Source organism: Acomys russatus, chromosome 5 (assembly GCF_903995435.1).
Source record: "Acomys russatus chromosome 5, mAcoRus1.1, whole genome shotgun sequence".
Lineage (NCBI taxonomy): Eukaryota > Metazoa > Chordata > Mammalia > Rodentia > Muridae > Acomys > Acomys russatus.
This window is the reverse complement of record NC_067141.1, coordinates 58,687,951-58,709,050: the sequence shown is the minus strand read 5'-3', so window position 1 is coordinate 58,709,050 and position 21,100 is coordinate 58,687,951. Positions and strand designations below refer to the sequence as shown.

The 21,100-nt window shown below is 38.7% G+C and overlaps 1 protein-coding gene across 31 annotated transcripts in view; it reads right to left on the bottom strand.

The window, feature by feature from the left end:
• Positions 1 to 21,100, bottom strand: part of LOC127189541 (cytochrome P450 2C50-like) — a 231,917-nt gene that overhangs the window by 200,003 nt on the left and 10,814 nt on the right. For 5 of the 31 annotated variants that reach the window (XM_051146447.1, XM_051146450.1, XM_051146448.1 and 2 more), the window contains 2 exons: positions 19,884 to 20,025; positions 18,127 to 18,314 (listed from right to left, as the gene is read on the bottom strand). The exons of 17 other annotated variants lie outside the window; for them this stretch is intronic. In XM_051146447.1, the coding sequence (XP_051002404.1) occupies positions 18,127 to 18,314; positions 19,884 to 20,025 (330 nt within the window). The remainder of the gene's footprint in view (positions 1 to 18,126; positions 18,315 to 19,883; positions 20,026 to 21,100) is intronic. 9 more of the 31 variants (XM_051146445.1, XM_051146441.1, XM_051146438.1 and 6 more) reach the window with 2 other exon arrangements.

Here is a 21,100-nt window from a genome sequence, read left to right as displayed (position 1 = left end):
TCTGGGCAGAGCACTTGGTTCCACCATTGGTGCTAACTCAGCGCAGCCACAGTTCTCCTGCTGTGGCGTAGGCTTGGTGGCGTGCTCAGTTCCATCCTAGGCACCACCTCAGCTCAGCGGCAGCTCCCCTGCGGTGACACAGTCTGGGCGGAGCACTTGGTTCCACCACTGGCACTAACTCAGAGCAGCCGCAGTTCTCCTGCTGCGGCACAGGCTGGACAGAGCGCTCGGTTCCACCAGCTCTAAGACTCTGGTTGGACACAGTGTGCAGTTTGAATCCAGAATTCCTGGCTGAGATTGGTGGTCAGTTCGGGCCCTGAGTCAATAACTGACCACAACACGCACTTTGGGCCAAAAGGCCCTAGCGGAGCTTGGTGCATAGTCCCAGCCCAAAAATTCTGGCTGGACCCTGTGTGCATTTTGGGCTCAGAATCTCTAGCTGAGCTTGGCAGACGGTTCAGGCCCTGAGAATCCATCTGAGTTCAGCCTGTGGTTCGGGCCCAGTGTTCCTGGCTGGACTTGGCAGGGAACACAGAAGGCTGTGGATACCTTGGCCTGACCCAACGCTCATTCAGAGACCCAGAACAATTGCAGGATCTACAGCACAAGGGGGCTGAAGATCACTGGCTGTGAGAGACCAGAACAACAGGGCTAACCACCTAACATCCACACCAGTGAAGCTTTCAGCTCCCAGCCTAGGGAAATCGTGAGAAAACAAGTGAATCTGTCACCAGACACCCTCCATCCAACTATGGAAGCTACCCAACAAAAACAAAGATGGCAAGATGTCTAAAGGACAATGAAAAAGCATACGCAAAAAACCCCAAAATAACATGGCGTCTCCAGTTTCCAGCTATCCCAAAGAAAACAACCCAGAGAACTCAAATACAACGGAAATACAAGAAAATGACCTCAAATCCTTAGTAATGAGGATGATAATGGAGGAAACAAATAAAATTCGTAATCAAATGCAGGAAGACGCAGGCAAACAGGTAAGAGACATAAAAGAAGCACATAGAGTGGAATTGGAAAAATTGCAGGAAAATGCAAACAACCAGATGAAAGAAATAAATAAAATGGTTCAAGCTCTGAAGACCTATAAAGAGGCAATGGAAGAAACTCAGGAATATACAAAAAATCAGATGAAAGAAATCAAAAAATCAGTTCAAGATCTGAAAATGAAAATGGATTCAATGATAAACACACAGACAGAAGAAAAACGAGAACGTGAGACCTCAGAGAAGAAGGTGAGCAACACAGAGGTGAGCTTTTCTAACAGAATCCAAGAGTTGGAAGAACGAATCTCAGGGCTAGAAGATACAATAACAGATATTGAATCAACCATTAAAGAAAATGCCAAATCTGGAAAACTCCTGACACAAAATATCCAAGAAATTAAGGACACCATGAAAAGAAGAAATCTGAGGATAATAGGCATTGAAGAAAAAGAAGACATCAGACTCCAGGGCCCAAAAACTATTCTCAGCAAAATCATAGAAGAAAATTTCCCCAATCTAAAGAAAGAAATGCCTATAAACATACAAGAGGCCTACAGAACACCAAATAGAATTGACCAGAAAAGAAAAACTGCCTGCCACATAATAATCAAAACACAAACCATGCAGAACAAAGAAAAAATATTAAAAGGTGCAAGGGAAAAGGGCCAAATAACATTTAATGGTAAACCTATCAGAATTACACCCGACTTCTCAGCAGAGACCATAAAAGCCAGAAGGGCCTGGACAGAGATCCTGCAAACCCTAAGAGACCACAGATGCCAGGCCAGACTACTTTACCCAGCAAAATTATCAATAACCATTGATGGAGAAAACAAAATATTCCATGACAAAAAAAAATTCAAACAGTACCTATCCACAAATCCAGCTTTACAGAAGGTACTAGAAGGAAAACTCCATCCCAAAGGGTCAAGCTACAACCAAAACTACCCAGGAAATAGATAACTATCCCATGGCAAAAACACAACTACACAAACGCTCGACTGGAAACAACATCAAAATTAAGACTCTTAACAGTCACGGGTCATTAATATCTCTCAAACATCAATGGCCTCAATTCTCCAATTAAAAAGACACAGACTAACTGAATGGGGGATAAACAAGATCCAACATTCTTCTGCATTCAAGAAACACATCTCACCCATAATGAAAGGCATTACCTCAGGGTAAAAGGTTGGAAAAAATATTCCAAGCAAATGGTCACAAGAAGCAAGCAGGCGAGCCATTATAATATCAAACAAATAGACTTTCACCAAAATTAATCAAAAGGGATGAGGAAGGACACTTCATACTCATCAAAGGTAAAGTCAACCAAGATGACATCACAATTCTGAACATCTATGCTCCCAATACAAGGGCACCCACATTTGTAAAAGATCTCCTAAGAAAGATTAAACCACACATCGATCCCCACACAATAATAGTGGGAGACTTCAACACCCCACTCTCACTGAAGGATAAGTCATTGAAACAGAAACATCATTACCATGCCATGGGTCAAATGGATCTAAACAGATATCTATAGAACCTTTCACCCAAACAAGAAAGAATACACCTTCTTCTCTGCACCCCATGGAACCTTCTCCAAAATTGATCACATCGTAGGTCACAAAGCAAGCCTCAATAGATACAAGAGGATTGAAATAATACCTTGTATCCTATCCGATCACCATGCTCTTAGGCTGCAATTCAACAACAGAAGCAGAAACACCCGAGAGGAGTAGACGCCTGGAAATAACTCAAACTCAGGGCTGAAATTAACAAATTAGAAACTAAGAAAACAGTCCAAAGAATCAACAAAACCAAAAGCTGGTTCTTTGAGAAATTCAACAAGATAGACAGACCGTTAGCCAAACTAACTAAAAGGCAGAGAGACAGTATTGAAATCAACAAAATCAGAAATGAAAAGGGAGAAATAACAATAGACACTGAAGAAATTCAAAGAATCATAAGAATCATAAGATCCTACAATATACACTGAAGAAATTAAAAGAATCATAAGATCCTACTTTGAAGGCATATATGCCACAAAATTTGAAAATCTAAGGGAAATGGACGATTTCTTGATCAATTTCACTTGCCAAATTGAATGAAGAACAGATAAACAAGCTAAATAGTCCCATTTCTCCTACAGAAATAGAAGCAATCATCGATGGTCTCCCAACCAAAAAAAGCCCAGGGCCAGATGGTTTCAATGCAGAATTCTACCAGACCTTCAAGGGCGAGCTAATACCGATACTCTTCAAGCTACCCCAAAAGATAGAAATGGATGGAAAATTACCAAATTCATTCTATGAGGCCATAGTCTCATTGATACCTAAACCTCATGAAGACTCAACAAAGAAAGAGAATTTCAGACCAATTTCTCTTATGAACATAGATGCAAAATACTAAATAAAATACTTGCAAAACGAATACAGGAACACATCAAAGATATCATTCATCACGACCAAGTAGGGTTCATTCCAGGCGTGCAGGGATGGTTTAATATATGGAAATCCATCAATGTAATCCACCATATAAACAAACTGAAAATAAAAAACCACATGATCATCTCCTTGGATGCAGAGAAAGCATTTGATAAAATTCAACACCCATTCATGTTTAAAGTTTTAGAGAGATCGGGGATACAAGGCACTTTCCTCAACATAATAAAGGCTATATACAGCAAGCCAATAGCCAAAATCAAAGTAAATGGTGAGATACTCAAGGAAATTCCTCTCAAATCGGGAACAAGGCAAGGCTGCCCACTCTCTACGTATCTCTTCAATATAGTACTCGAAGTTCTAGTCAGAGCAATAAGACAGCAAAAGGAGATCAAGGGTATCCAAATGGGAAAGGAGGAAGTCAAATTATCCCTATTTGCAGATGATATGGTAGTGTACATAAGTGACCCTCAAAATTCCACCAGAGAACTCCTAAAGCTGATAAACACCTTCAGCAAATTGGCTGGATACAAAATTAACTCAAAAAAGTCTGTAGCCTTCCTATACACAAATGACAAGCTTGCAGAGGAAGAAATTAGGAAAACCACACCCTTCACATTAGCCACAAGCAATATAAAATATCTAGGAGTTACACTAACTAAACAAGTGAAGGACTTGTATGAAAAAAATTTCAAAACTCTGAAGAAAGAGATTGAAGATGACCTGAGAAGATGGCATGATCTTCCTTGCTCATGGATCGGGAGAATTAACATAGTAAAAATGGCCATCCTACCAAAAGCAATCTACAGATTCAATGCAATCCCTATCAAAATACCTACACAATTTTTTAAAGACATTGAAAGTTCAATTCTGAACTTCATATGGAAAAACAAAAAACCCAGAATAGCTAAAACAATCTTGTACAATAAAAGGTGCTCCAGAGGAATCTCCATACCGATTTCAAACTGTACTATAAAGCAATAGTAATTAAAACAGCATGGTACTGGCACAGCAACAGGCTGGTTGATCAGTGGAATCAAATCGAAGACCCAGATATGAATCCACACACATATGGTCACTTGATTTTTGACAAAGAAGCCAAATCCATTCAATGGAAAAAGGATAGCATCTTCAACAAATGGTGCTGGTCTAACTGGAGGTCTATGTGTAAAAAAATGAAACTGGACCCATATTTGTCACCTTGCACAAAACTCAAATCCAAGTGGATTAAAGACCTCAACATAAAACCAGAGACACTTAGCCACTTAGAGGAAAAAGTGGGAAAGAGCCTGGAACATATTGGCACAGGAGACAACTTCCTGAACAGAACACCAACGGCCCAGGCCTTAATGTCAACCATTAATAAATGGGACCTCATGAGGCTGAGAAGCTTCTGTAAGGCAGGAGACACTGTCAAGAGAACAAAGCGACAGCCTACAGACTGGGAAAAAATCTTCACCAACCCTACATCTGACAAAGGTCTAATATCCAAAATATATAAAGAACTCAAGAAATTAAACACCACCAAACCAAACAACCCAATTGAGAAATGGGGCTTGGAACTAAACAGAGAATTCTCAACAGAGGAGTATCAAATGGCTGAGAAACACTTAAAGAAATGCTCAACCTCCTTAGTCATCAGGGAAATGCAAATCAAAACGACTCTGAGATTCCATCTTACACCCATCAGAATGGCTAAGATCAAAAACTCAAGCGACACCACATGCTGGCGAGGATGTGGGGAGAGAGGAACACTCCTTCATTGCTGGTGGGAATGCAAACTAGTACAGCCACTTTGGAAATCTATCTGGTGCTATCTCAGAAAAATGGGAATAGGGCTTCCTCAAGACCCAGCTATTCCACTCCTTGGAATATACCCAGAAGATGCTCCAGCACACAACAAGAAAATTTGCTCAACCATGTTCATAGCAGCCTTATTCATAATAGCCAGAACATGGAAACAGCCTAAGTGTCCCTCAGTAGAAGAGTGGATAAAGAGACTATGGTACATATACACTATGGACTACTACTCAGCTATTAAAAACAAGGAATTCCTGAAATTTGTGGATAAATGGATTGAGCTAGAAATGATCATAATGATTGAGTTAACCCAGAAGCAGAAAGAGTCAAATGGTATATACTCACTTATATCTGCATACTAGCCCAAGGGGCATGTTCCACGAAAGCCTTCACTTACCAGGAAACTGGGACGGAGGGGAAGGCATCCTATTGTGACTCTAAATGAGAGACGCATGGGAGAATAGCAAAATAAAAGGATACAGAGGGTCCTAGAAATCTACAAGTTGAACAATATGATAGACAGATTTGGGCCCAGGGGTCCCGCTCAAACTAAGGCACCAGCCAAGGACAATACAGGAGGTAAACTTTAAACCCCTTCCCAGATCTAGCCAATGGTTACAATATTCTCCACAGTTGAGTGGAGGGTGTGATATGACTTTCTCACGTACTATGGTGCCTCACATTTGACCATGTCCCCTGGAGGGGGAGACCTGGTGGCACTCAGAGGAAGGACAACAGGTAGCCAAGAAGAGATTTGATACCCTATGAGAATATATAGGGGGAGGTAATCCCCCTCAGGAACAGTCATAGGGGAGGGGAATAATGGGAAAATGGGGGGGGGGGGGCGCGGAGGAATGGGAGGATACAAGGGATGGGATAAACATTGAGATGTAACAAGAATAAATCAATAAAAAAAAAAAAAGAAAAAAAACTTATGGAGCGACAGATAAATGGGAAATGTTTAATTATTTACATGTTTCAAAAGAAAAATGTATAATCAATAATCCTATTTTAATTTCCTACTGTGTGATGATTTTAATCTTTCTTGAAGAATACCTCCTAGGGGCATTGTTTTGGGTAGTATGCAATTTGTGCCTATGAGGTAATCAATTTTCTTACATAGAGAATGTTTTCTTAGGTGCTATTAATAGGTTAAGATTAAAAAATACATAGTTTTGGACCTTGTTTAAGTTTGATTCATCCACCAAGTGTGTGTGTATCTATCTGTTTGTGTGCATATATGTGTACGTCTGTGTATCTGTGTGCATATGTGTATGTATGTATAAGTGTGCATTTTCCCACCTTTTACCAGATATGGGGAGCTTGGAAGATGTTCCAGTCCCTTGTGGGGGAGATAAGAGTCTCCACCTGGAGCCAGTTTGGTACACCTGGTTCCATTTGGTAGCCTCCTTGGAAACTTGGCTCCACGCATTTCTCAGCTTTTCTCTTGGTAGCCTGCTTGGTAAACCTGGCTCCAATTTGCACCCTGCTTAGACACCTGGTTCCATGAGAGGGTGTGTTTCTCAGCTTTTCTCCTGGTAGCCAGCTTGGTAGAGTTGGCTCCCCTTGGCAGCCCACTTGGTAACCCAGCACCATGAGAAGCCTTGTTTCTCAGCTTTTCTCCTGGTAGCCAGCAGGGTAAGCCTGTCTCCACTTGGTAGCCTAGCTACTTGAGAGGGCATGTTTCTGCACCAGTTCTTAGCTTTCTTTCTCAACAGCCACCTCGAACACCAGGCTCCATGAGAGGGCACTTTTCAGTGTCTCCTGGCTGATTTTCCTGAAGGCTAGCTCTCAGGTTTTTCCTTTTTCTTTTCTTGGTAGCAGCTCAGCTTTCTGCTTGCTACCTGGCTCTAGGCACATTTCCAAGCCACCTAGCTGGTTTTATCTCTTGGCACTTACCCCGATTTTTCTCTTGGTAACTAGCTCAGTTTTTCTCTTTGTAACTAGCTGAATGTGTCTGTGTGTATTTGTACTCTTGTCAATGTTTGGCCCTTGTGGACACTTTGATGAAATGGGACGGACAGCTTCTAGCCCACTGGACTTAGTTCTGGTTTGGTTTAAGGAAACTAAATCCAGAACACCCAATTCGTCCGTGGACATCAGAAAAAAATGATGACTTTTTGTTCAACAAAATGGTCCTCATTCAACCTCAAGTTTGTCTGGGGGACTAAGTTGGTTGCTCCCACAATGTGACAAGATGCCAATATCTTACTACCTGTATGCACCAGAAAATTTGACATTTTTGTATTTTTGTCTTTGTGTGACTCTTGTGACTAAAAATCTTTTGTAAGACATCCAGACCAGGTCTGGTGATTTTGGTTTCTGGCAGAACTTAACAGAGCCCTTTGCCTTTCAGGACAGTCCAACATTCTAAGTTTTAGTTTTTTTCTCTCAGCATACTGGTACATTTCTCTTTGTGTGGTCCTTTGTGTTTCTGTTTGCTTGTAACTGTCTCTGTTCTAGAAATGAGCCAACTTAAGAAAAAGATCCTCAACAGTACTAAGCATATAAAAACTAATATTTAAAACAATGTTTCTTTAATAAAGGTTTTATTTGTTTATCTTAAATATATTAATCTATATGGCCACAATATGTTCGATTCAACTTCTTTTATTTAAATGCATAAATTTATTGTGTTCTCTACACCTTGATTATAAATTCAAATTACTGGTTATTAAAATTGGTTAAAAATCATTAACATCTGTAACAAAAATTTTACTTAACCTGATAATTTAAAGTTAAAGCCACTCTAAACAAAAATTGACATAAGCCAACAGGTCTCCAAAGGCACTTTTAAATTAAGGCTTTTGTGTAACTTTTTTCCAGAATTTGGGTTTTTTCCCCTAAATTTATGGCTATTATGCTCTACCTTTATTCTCAGAAAGGTATATTAATAAATCAGTTGCCTGATAGTTAATCAGTAAATCAGTTGTCTGATTGTTAATAAAACAACTCCAAAAAATGATGCCCCATTCCCTAGGGGCGATAGATAGTTTTTTGGTTGTTCAATCTTTATATAAAAGATAGTTTTCAATAGACAGATAAAAACAGACAAAGGATTCAGCTCAGAGATGCTGGCCCTCAAGCTCGTCAGAGATCTGCTGTATATTGCATTTAACATGTGTAAATTTATTATACAAACAAAGATTCCCAGATCATAATGGTAGTACCCAAGGTCTCAGAAGACTTGAACACAACCCTGGATTGTGATTTCTGGCCACAGGGAAAACTGCTCCCAGTGTCTGCTTTGGATTAACCTAACTGTGGAAAAACTGGACACCTGGAGAGTCATTGTCTCATGTTGCTGAATACAAGGTGAGGTAAACCTCTTCCGTGTTTTTCGTCCACAGGAACAGCCTCTAGTCGCTGACTGATGCAAGACCGTCTCTGCCCATGGTGCCGTGCTGCCACAGGTGACAACTGGGACACTGTCTATTTACTGGGATATGACTTAACTAGTCATCTCTGTCATTTTAATTCGTACATAAATTCATCTAGGTAACAATTTATCCTTCTCAGGTCTCTGATTACATTGATGGCTAAGCTGATGGTAACTTGAAAGCTAAAAGACAATTGGATCCTCTGTTAGTAAAACATTAAGTCTGTCCAGTCTGTATATCAAGTCTTCTGAACTATAAAAGAAAGTAAATGCTTTTACTGGGTTTCAAAGACATAAGCCTACTCCAGCTGTCTTATAGACATAATTTTAACTTCTGTTCTAAGTTTGTAATTGTCTCAGCAGATTTTTCACCAGGCTAACAGACTCCATCCAGAGCTATTAGGATCTGGACCTGCTGGAAGCTGATGTAAACCAGTCCTATAGATATGGCTACTTGTCTCTCTTCAACTGCATCAGCTAAGCAAAAGTGACCAATTAGCCTTTGACTAGCTCTTCTGCTTTTCTAGGCCCTATAACAATGACAGTGCCACTAAAGTCAGCAGGAGGAAGTTACAGAAAAGAGTGACTCCTACCATGTTCCCCACTTTACAGACTGAGATGCTAAGTCAAGGACAACTCGCTGGCATGAGAGACAAATGGCTACAAAAAATAGACTCTTAGCTCTCTTTAAACCAGTCATGATTTGTGTCCCCCTTATATCAAACAAAGGTTGGGCACCATCTGGCTAATAATCATAAGGACACAGTGTCTGGCCCTACAACAGGCTGATTGAGAGAGATAAGTTTCAAAAATACCCATGATTAGGTATTCAATGAGGCTGTCAGAAGGGGGATTGTAGAGAACAAACCAATGCCACTCTGTGTTCAGGGCCTGAGAACTGTACCCCACCCCACCCCCCAGAGTTTCCAGGGGGAACCACAAACATACAGCTAGTAACCATTCCTAGGGGCTTGCACCTGGGGCCAACCAATCAGAGCTACACATCACAGTGACCAAAACAAGTGAAAAATTCCCTTCTGGGGTCTGGCACTGGTCCATTCACTTAGCTCTAGTCTCCAAGCCAGTATTAGGGGCAACTTTCCTTTGATCCTCGAACATAACATGTAACTGCAAGGCTTGGAAATGGCTTGGATTATTCCTACCCTCCAACCCTCCCCCCTGCCTGCAGTTTTTTTTCTTTAAAAACCCTGGTTCCCTAGCACTAGAGGCCACTATCTTTACTCCTTATGAGGGAGCTAATGGTCCAAGCCCTGATCTTGACTAATAAATGAGCCCCTGTATAATTTGCATCCAACTGATTCCTGGAGGTCTTTTGGGGTTTCACAACTTGGCTATTACTATCAGATACAGAAGTCAGAAAAATACTAATTGAATCTTTGGCTTTTGATAATACAAATTCAGAGAGATTGAGAGAATCTTGCAGAGGAAAAAAAAAAACGACTTGAGGAGAGGAGAAGAAAGTTGTGTCATGGGTTAAGTGAAAGAGAAGCACATGGCTGGCATGGATGGAAATTTGCCCCAGATGACGAACATTAGCAAGTATCTGGGATTGTGGATGGGAGATAGCTTCAAAGAAATTATTAGAAACAGATGGCATGGGATTGCGGCAAGTATCCTATATCTGCCCCACTATGGGAAGTAGTTTAGGGTATTAATATCTGTCCTGCCCAGGTTAACTAAGGCTTTTTAAAAATTGAAATAAAAAAGAAAATGCTAATTCAGAATGCAAAGAGTGATTAGACCTTTAAAGGCAATTGAGGAACGAATTACAGATAAGGCTGACATTGGATCTAATGTTTAAGATGCTAATCTGATAGGAGAAGTAATTTCTAAAAGTCTCAGGAAAAATATATATGGCAGATGCTTTATTTGTGCTAAGCAAAGCCTTTGAAAAGGAGTTACAGGCAAGACATTCCTTTCCTAGAAACAGTGTTGTTGTTGTTGCTGTTGTTGTTGCTGTTGTTTCTAGAGGCAATCCTAAAAAAAGGCCCCAGCTTTCAGGAGTATACAGAAAATGAGGCAAGGGTATAAGAAAAGGCAGAACAGCTTCAATAAATAGTACAAAAAAAGAGAGACAAAACAAATGTTTTGGAAATTTCCATAAATGATGAGACCTACCCTAAAAATAAAAATAAACAGCACTGGAATTGAAGATTCAGTAGTCACAGGAGCACCTATAACAACAATTTAAACCAAATCTTGGCATTAGGATTGGTTTCTTCTGGAGGTAAATATCCAGCTTCTAGGGGCTGGGACATTATCTTAGGTAAAACAACGCACAAGATAGGTCAAATATATAAGGCCAGAAGGACAATTAGGAAAACTAAAAACATATGTGGCTGTGAGTTTATGGGGATGTGATATGATGGAGCAATGGGAAACACAGATTAACATTCCTCCAATCTCAGATATAAACTATAAAATAAAGAATGCTTTTGAGAAAAAGATTAGACTGCCCATTGCCACATGGCCCACACCATTTTGGACACCAACTTCTAAGTTTTCATCTTAAATAAAAAGAAATTTTTGTTGTTTTGTTTTAAAAACAGATATTTTAAATGTTTTAAGTATTTTTAAAGGGTTACCATAGTTCAAAGTTGCTTTCTAGTTCTCTAAGAGTTGAGGCAAATTGAAGCTAAAATAAAATATTTGGGCAGGTTGATGATAACCCATGTATTTAATTCCAGAAGAGTCCAGCAATCTCTATAAATTAGTTGTTTACTAAATTTTAGAGTTACAATGCATAGGGTGGTGATAATTCATACCTCTAATCCCAGCACTTGGGAGGCATACATGTTTAATCCCAACACTTAGGAGACAGAAGCATGCAGGTCTCTGAGTTCAAGGCCAGCCTGAAACAGAGCAAGTTCAAAATTGAGAAAAATTTAGGTCCAGGTATGGTGGTGGGGTGGTGGTTCACACATTTAATTCCACAATTTGAGAATCACATGCCTTTGATCTCAATACTTAAGAGACAGAAGCAGGCAAACAGGAATTTCAATGATTTAAATTAAAAAGCCTATTATTTTAAAGGCCAGCTGAAATTCAAAGTGAATTTCCTTTATGAGCTAAAAGTAAATACCCTTAAAGGTATGTTTAGTTTCAAAAATTTAAAGGTATTTATTTAATTTCAATTGCCCAAAGCCATTTTCTCTTAGGAATGATATATCCTGCCTAAAAAAGAAGACCCCATCCCACACCCAGAGTTAGGATTCAGGCAAGGTTCTTTTTTTTTTCTTTCCTGGAGAACAAAATCATCCAGGTAAGGAATCTTGAGACCACTGGATAAATGAAATATGAAAAAAAAAGAACCAGACACTGAAGAAAACAAGAAAATACTCCAGGTAATCTACTCTCGCTGACAGCTTCCATGGCTGTTTCTTTAAAATTCTGCATCCAGAACAATTTCAAAATGGCTAGATAAAATGGCCCACCTGAAAAGAGTGTCCATTCAGGACTTCACATTTTTACAGTACATAGAAATAGGACACCAAATATTACATCTAGTTTCCTAAGATTTGACCGTTTTCCCAATTTCTTGGGCCCTCCAAAAGGAAACTCTGTCTCACACCAGAAGGAAGCAATTTTAAGAGAACAACACCCCCCATTGCCAACAAGTTGGCTGTGTGGTTTTTGGCTTTCAGATGGGTGATGGATGTTTGTTGTCATTTTAGGAAGGTCGGTAGCAAGTTGATTATCTCTTGATCAGGGAAGAAACAAGATATAGGAGGTTGGATTCAGGGATGTATTTCTCTCTTTTTCTTTCTTCTATCCTTCTTACTCTCCAGTCTAATGTGAGAGGAGGAGGAGGATGGGTTCAAAAGACAAAAGGGGGGATATAAAAATAATACATGATGTTTTTGAAGACCTTATCTAGCTTTTTTACCTTATCTTTCTATAGAACCATATCTATCTGTTGCACATAAGATGTATATTCTTAAATTACAATAGACTAGTAATTGAGAGTATGGCATTAGAAACGTTGTTATTGTTTTAAAGACTCACCGACAATGAGACATGATAACTCCTGACAACACCCAGCCTACCTTAAAGAGGATGATGAGCATCAGAGAACCTCCTTATGGAGATGCCTTCAAATAGGGCAAACAAACCACTGGTCAAAATGTCCTCATTTCTACCACAGATAGAATTCTGCCAAAAAAAGGTCAAGCTTGCATGCAGGCAGAGTCGATGGCCAAACTCGGCCAAGACAAGGTAGGCAAGTCCCCAACAGTCCCTGCCTCACAAATATGTCTGTCATATATATTGTGCCAGAAGTCTGAAGAAGATGCTCCAACATTATAGAGAGTTATGCGTGACTACTCAGGTAGGAAACTGTCTCTGTTGCCTCATCTAGAAACCTACTAATTTGCACTTCCAGTGTACTCAGGTACTCTGTTTTATTCCTTCTCAAGTCTCTGATGGGGTTGAACACCAGATAGTTTAGTTTTACAATTAGGCTTAGTTGTTCAAGAGTTAAGATGTTTTCAGGTCTAGACAGACGTTGTAGGTTGATAACGACAAGATGTATGGAGATTAATTCACATTCCGTATTTTAGATACACCAAGGTAGGAAAGAGGTTTTCTTCAGCTGTGCCAAATACAAATAGCCAGAACAACAAGAATTTATATAATTCTATTTATATAATTACTTATCGTGTCATGGCTCTCCTTGCTATAGGTAGTTTATTGTATATATGTGAAATAATATAAATGTATATGTTAAATATTTTTTAAAAATAGTAAAAAAATTTAAAAATATAAGTAAAAAGTAGAGTATTGAATCCCTTATATGTCTGCACCTTGGTTCAAAATTAAAGTAATATTTTGGTTGGAACATACTATATAAAAATCTCTTTTTGAGGAATTGTAGCCATTTAATTCTTAAAACTACAATGTTAAGTACTAGTCTTTTGGAAAGCTACCATCACAAACTGTTTAAGATAAACAGTAGTCAATCAAACATGTTGTTTTATAAGGTACTACTTTAATCACAGGTGTTTTCTAAATTATTCAGACAGTATACGGGTAAAAACCAGTAACTCAGGTATATAGAAGGTCTTAAAAGCTTAGATATATATTGAATATAGCGTCTAAAGATTTTTATTTATTAATTTAAGACTTTTGACAATGAGACATATCATCTCCTGACAGCATCTCTTTTTCAACTTTGAGAAAGGTGGTAAGCATGAAAAATTTCTCCTTTTTGAGACAGCAGCATATGTGGCAAGAGAGCCACTGGGAAAGAAAATGTCATTGTTTCTACCGCACACAGAAAACTGGACAGACAGGATACAGGAAAGTTGACTGCCAAGATTTGCAAGAACACGGTAGGTGAGTCCTTAATAATCCCTGCTTCACAGAAATGTCTGTCAGAGATTCTGAGCCAGAAGGCTGAAGATGGTGCTTCAGCATCATAGAGATATTATGGTTGACTGTCCAGGCATCCAGCAGCATCTCTCATTTCTATGGCTTTAGAAGCTGCTCTGCACTTACTGTGTATTTAGGTACTATTTATTCTTCTCAAGTGTCTGATGAGGTTGAAGAATAGATACTGATAATATTACAATTAATCTTATTTGTTTAGGTTTTAAGAAGATGGTTTAGGTATAAAGAGGTATTTTTTATTGGTATTACGAGTCATAATAGAAGTTGAGTTAAATACAGAACTGTTGACACACCGAGAATACTTTCTTCAAGGTTATCAAATACATATGGCATTATGAATGTAATTTTTACCAGATAATATATAGTTTATTAATGTTAGAGAGGAAGCCTTTTATTTAGACAAAAGGGGGAAATGTTGCGGTATATTTTATCCCATTGTGAACTCTGAGATTATGAACTGTAAAAACCTGTTTTTATTTGGTGTGGTTCAGCCTAACACACATCTTTAATGCAAGAAATATCGGTGTATTGTAAACAAGTGATTACGGTGTGGCTCAGCCCTAGCACAGACCACTAATCCAAGAGCTTTCTGTACACAAAATTTAATAAGGTTGACCCTAGGTCAAGAGGCAGAGCAAGAAACCAGCTGATAGGGATTAAGTTGACAGGCAGGACTTTGAAAGAAGAGTATTTCAGGCAGCATGGAGAAGAAGAAGGAGCGCTTCAGGTTTTGACTTCAAAATCTTGGTTTTTTTTTTCCTCTTGGGCTGTCAAGTGAGCTAGTAGACATTGTCCTCCTGGGCTGTCAGCTGAGATAACAGCTCTTTGGCATTTGGCTTTTGGCTTTTTTCTTGGACTTAAACTGAGAAGGAAGGTCAGCTGTATGCTTTCTCTGTCTATCTTAACTGGAACGTTTTGACCACAGCATCTGATTCTTGAGTCTTTATTGGTAAAATAAAATATTTGGGATATTTCACTTTATTGCAACTAATAGTTCATCAGACTGGCAGAGTGGAAACCTTTATGATGAGATTGACTGATGCTGAAAGAAAATGATCAGGACTGCAATTATGAGGGCTCTGGCTGCATGGATAAGGACGTTTGACTGTCATGTTTGTGGGACTGATAATTGTTTATGTTGTAAAAGTTAAAACATGTACAAATTTTAGTTTAGCCATAAAGAGGAAAGTTGTAGAGGAATCTTAATCCAGAACATGGCTGCTCTGGCATTAGATTACATGCAAAAACCTTCTAACGCAGTGTTAACTGGCTGGATTACAAACACACCTTTAATCCAAAAGACAGAGGCACAGAGAGCAGAGTTCAAGGCCAGTCTGGTATAAAACAGGATTGAAGTAAAGAAAAGCTAAGGTCCAGGCATGGTGGTATGCGTTTTAAGTCCCAAACAATAAAGGCAGTTAGTTTGTAGAAGGAAGCACCCATGTTTGAAACTGATGTTTAATTTAGTGGCAGAAAGAATGATTAATCAGGAAGATTTGACAGAATATACTATGCCTAACTCTTGGGAGAAGAGAGAGGAAGGCAAGCATCTTATGTTGCAATGCAAAGAGAAAAAGAAAGTAGTTTACTGGTACAGTAATAGAGAGCCAAGTTGAAACACAGAAAAAGGAGGAAAAAGAATGTTCCAGAGACTGAGAAGGGGCCAGAAGATTAGAAAAGATTGTTGGGGCCTGGAAGGATGGCTCAGAGGTTAAGAGCACTATCTGCTCTCCCAAAGGTCCTGAGTTCAATTCCCAGCAACCACATGGTGGCACACAGCCATCTATAATGAGATCTGGTGCCCTAATCTAGTGTGCAGGTATATATGCAAGCAGAACACTGTATAAAATAATACACACATGCGTGCATACTTTAAAAAATTAAAAGATTGTTGGTGTTAGTTTGAGGCTGGGCAGAGCAAATTTGGGGCCCTGAAAGAAACCAGATTGAGTAAGTCAGCTAGGAGAGTTTGAGCCAGAACAGCTAAATTGAACCAGGCAGCCCAGAGCTCAGAAAGAAGAAAGGGTGATGTAAGTCTTAGAGGGTGAAAATCTTCTAGGCCTAGGTTACATTGTACAGAGCCTAGAAAGCTAGCAGACATAGGCAGTAAGCTTCTAGACAACAACTGAAAGGTGAATAAAATATCCTTTTACCATAAAGGCATAAACAAGGTTCATTATAATACACATAGACCTAAGTAATGAAAAAACAAACTTTTATCTCAAGTGTGTTCTTTGGCCAGAACAGAGTACACTGAGACTTATATCAAGTCTGATCGTATGGTAAGACCCATTATCACTTTCTAAAACTCATTCCACCTTTGCCACAGAATCCACTGAATGAAAACAGAAACTGTGAACTAATTATTGATAGTAATGTTAGACTACAAAATAGAACGTTTACCTACATTGTTTTAATATAATAATTACATATTGGTCCACAGAAATAGAAAACCTCTAGATATTAACTAAAGGATCTGGCTAAGAAGGTATGCATTTTAAAGTACCAGACACATTCTAATCAAAAGCTTAGTAGTCTAGACTAAGGGGAGACAATTAATAGGAAGTATATATTTATATTTTACTTACATTTGTTACTTTTATTTATATAACATTCATATTTTATTATGTTTTCCTGTCATTTCAAATTGCAGATCAGAGACAGAGTGCTATATTATTGACTGTCCAGGGTAGATCAAGGATCCATTTCTTGGTTAAGATATCACTATATAAAATTCTGTATTTTTTCATGTGTACTGTCTGATACTCAGAAATTATTCTGCATCTCACACATTCCACCAAGAAGATACAAAGGAAGAAAACAGAAGTAGATCCAGCCATCTAGTGGAGCTCTTCTTTCTTCAATGTAGTCAACTTTGATTCAGTATCAAACACAATAATGGACCCAAATCTCACAAAATAAAGTAGAGTGCTCAAAAACAATGTTAGTCACAAAAAACTCAAATTAATTCATGTGTATATAGCATCTAAATTTAGTGATAAAATATTAGCCAATACACTTACTGTCACCATGTGTGTAGAGACAACACTTGGGCAGAATTTTAGTCCACACTTTAGAGACTAAAATTCATGCCAAAGTAAAAGATTACAGCCCATTCTCTTATTCTGATAACAACACAAAGTACTCTTAAGAGCGTCAACCTTGGTCTCAAGCTTGAACAGTCAAGTTATATTCCCTGGTGATCACAAATGTAACTAGTTTGTCCATTAGATTAGTTGAGCCTATTCATTCCATTATTTATATCTTATTACATTTATGTTAACATCAAGTGTTTTCTGGGTGGGCTTCATAAATTAATATCTTTGAGTTTCTGTATTTTTTCTATTCCCTGGTTGGACCCATATTTCTTCAGGCCTTATTAAGTCTTATCATCATTGGATTTCTGTGAGTGCAGAAATTAACAATCATCTGTGGTCAGTGCTAGATGAAACTTACCAACTGGTAAAACATTGACCTAAGCAGAAATAAGGACAAGAACATGAAAACATATGTAGAAATACAAACTCAGAAAACACCATACAATTCCACATAATCTATGACAAACCATTGAAAATGGCAGGCGTAATTTACCAGCATATTTAAAGAACAGATGATCAAATCAATTGTTTCTACAAACAATACAAAAGAAATACAAAAGAATTAGAAAATTACAACAGCATACCATTAATTGTTCAGTGAATCTAAGGAGATATTTCCAAACTACATCATTGAGAAGAAAATATTACACAGAAATAAGTCACAAAATAAGTGACTGACATAAATTTATGGATGAAATGAAGAATTCAGGATATAAACCCCTTCCAATTAATTGGTACCTTTCCAACAATGCTAAAATTTCCAGAGGAATCTTTTGGGAAACTGATAAAAAGTTGGAAAATAAGCATGGGAAAATAAACACCTAAGTTTTACTCAGATATTTGCAAAGCAGAGCAAATGTGTCTGACTGCTGTAGAGTTGCCATTCCAAACATAAACAGTATAAGACGCCTGTAGCTCAGTGTGACTGGGAGCACTGGAGCCACCCTGTGAACCTGGGAACATCAGACCACAAATATCAAGCAAAGGAACAAGCTCACCTTGGGGATGAAGTAGTTCCTGAATTTCATGTCACAGGTCACGGCATGGGGCAGGTTGGTAGGGATGAGATCAATGAACCTCTGGACCTCATGAATCATGGCATCCGTGTAGGGCATGTGGCTCCTGTCCTGCATGCAGGGGCTGCGGTGTCTGCCAACCACACGTTCAATCTCCTCCTGGACTTTAGCTGGTTGGTCACCAGGAGAAATGTTGGACAAGAAGGAAAGTGAAATGTTTGTCACAACAATGCAGGCTTATCTAAGGCATAATGAAGGTATCCTAAAGTGTTATTTATTAATAGAAAATTTAAGAGAACACTAGTGAGTAAACACACACACACACACACACACACACACACACACACACACACACACACACCAGTTGTACTCACACCACTCTCCTACTAAATAGTTACAACCTGTGTGTATGTTTGTGCCTAAGTGTCTGTGCGTATGCACATATTTGTACATGTGCATTTGCATACATCTACTCAGGGATTGGGTGCAGGGTGACAATCTCAGATGTCATTCTTCAGAAGTCATTCCCTCTGTATTTTCTCAGGGTCTGATAGCCTAGAACGAATTGATTAGGCTAGATTCGATGGCCAGTACACACCCTGGGTTCTGTTTCCATTTCTGCAGTGCTGAGATTAGAAGCATGTGCCACCATGTCAGCCATTTTTACATGTGTTCTGGGATATATGCCATATTTTTTACATGAATACAAGGCGACACAGGGCATGAAATTGTGCCTCAGATATTTTTCAAAATGCAATATTTATTTTTAAATTATGTGTGTGCATGTGCAGCTTGAAATGTTACTGTAGCTCTCTTCTTAGTATGAAAATTACCTGATTCAAGTAACAACTATTTGTATGCTCTAGAATTCTCAATCTGGGGAATAAGGCAGTATGCTGATGGTGCCTTGTAGTGGATGTAAACATGTTTTTGTTTTGATCCCAAGTGTGGAATGTAAAACAGACTTGTGTAAGGGTGTATGGTGTTTTCCCACTGAAAGCAGACTTGTGAGAGAACAGGAGATGTTTGTCCAGTGTAAGAGGAACTACATCTTCCCAGGGCATGGTCTTTGCCAGCTGATAAATAACCTAGTAAGGAACCTGAGAGGATGGAGGTTTTTTTTCTTGGCTGTTCATCCTTCACTTCAAGATGCTCTGAGAGAGAACCACTCCAGTGAACTCTTTGAGACTCCATATTCCAGCTGCTGCTCCATTTTCCAGCTGCTGCTCTGAGTTCCAATTGCTGTTCTAGATTGCAGGTGCTGCTCCAGGTTCCAGCAGCTGTGTTTGCAGTCACCTTCACTGAATTGCTGGTGTGCTGCTTAACTGGTCTATTGGAATCCTGATGACTATGCCAGGGGATAGCTCCAAGGAACTGAGTCTAAATACGTCTATTACTTCTGCTCCTATTAACCTCTTTTCTATCCTACCTAGGGTAGGTGGGTTGAAAGGGAGGTATAAGCATTAAAGAATCTAAAATAAAATAGGTTTTAAAAAGGTCAAAGCCTACAGTGCCTGCCAAAAAAACACCTACCAAGGAACCCTGACAGACACTAAACTAACTTTGATGGCTTTTTCTACAGCAGTGCTCTCTTTATTTTTCTTAGCCATCCTCCTCATTACAGCCAGGGCAACAGGAAGCTAAATACTGAGATGCTGGATAACAACACGCAGGACTCTAGCAGTATCCTCTCAGCATCTTATAGTAACACTGTGGTTCATTACCTGTGTCCTCCTCACCTGTGACATGTGGGTGCTTCAGCAGGAGCAAGAGAGCGTATCTCAGTGTTGTGCTTGTTGTCTCTGTCCCAGCAGCAAACAAATCAGTCACTGTTGTTGCCAGGTGTTCATGTGTATTGTTCAACAGTTGATTGTGCTTTTCCTAAGAATATTTGATACAATAATATATATGTTATTATTGGACACTGAAATACAAGACTTTATTTTATAGACAACACAGAATCTGTAAACGCACAGTAGTGGTGGAAACATTTCAGAGACTGAGGTACAAATGGTATACATTTCATTCTCTGGAGTTATGTTTCATGTTTGTCTAAAATTGCATTTCCAAGACTGTCTGCTTGTGTGTGTGTGTGCGTGTGTGTTTGTAGAATGCTTCTTATTTAAGTGCAAAGAAGATACAAAGAAAACTATTTTGTCTATTTATTGTCTATTTTTTCTTATTAAAATATATGGGAGAAGGTTGTATGCATATTATATATTATCTTGACATACCAGACTCTTTTATGAGAAGAAATTCTATTTGGAACAAGAACATAGGCAGGCACTTGACCTTAACATCTATCTCTCTTCTGCTCTATCAACACTGGGTTGCACAAAGTCTCTTTGTACTTGAGTTCAATACATTCTTGATTTCCCTAATCACTCACAACTAGATTCTCTTTTATTTTAAGAAAACACAATTTAAATTAATATCAAGAGGAAAATTATAGAGATAATATTAGCCATGGCATGACTTTTATGATAAATATGTTATTAACTATTGATTAAAGTTATTCACAGACTCATATAGCTATCAACACAACATAAAGTTCAAATTTTGTAAAAAGATAAGAGGTCACAGCTAGCAAGATTATATCTACACAGTGAATATGAACTGAGACATTTCTATATGGTGGTCAATTTGTAACATTGTCTGTGGAGTAGGGAGGGATGAATGGATTATCAAAAATGAGGAGATATAGACCATGAAGAAAGAGTGAGAACCTCTCAGAGCCCTCAAGGCATGACAGACAGACTAAGAGTAATGAAACTCATGAACCTGAGAAGATGATGTGCTACACTATTATTAACATAGATACAGCTTTAAAAGTTCTGACACAAGATGATAGATAAAACATAATGTCATTTCTAAATATCAAATTGGTTATGATTTAATATTCTCTAGAAGGCCTCCAGTGCAAATAACATGGTATAATCACCACTATTAACACTCT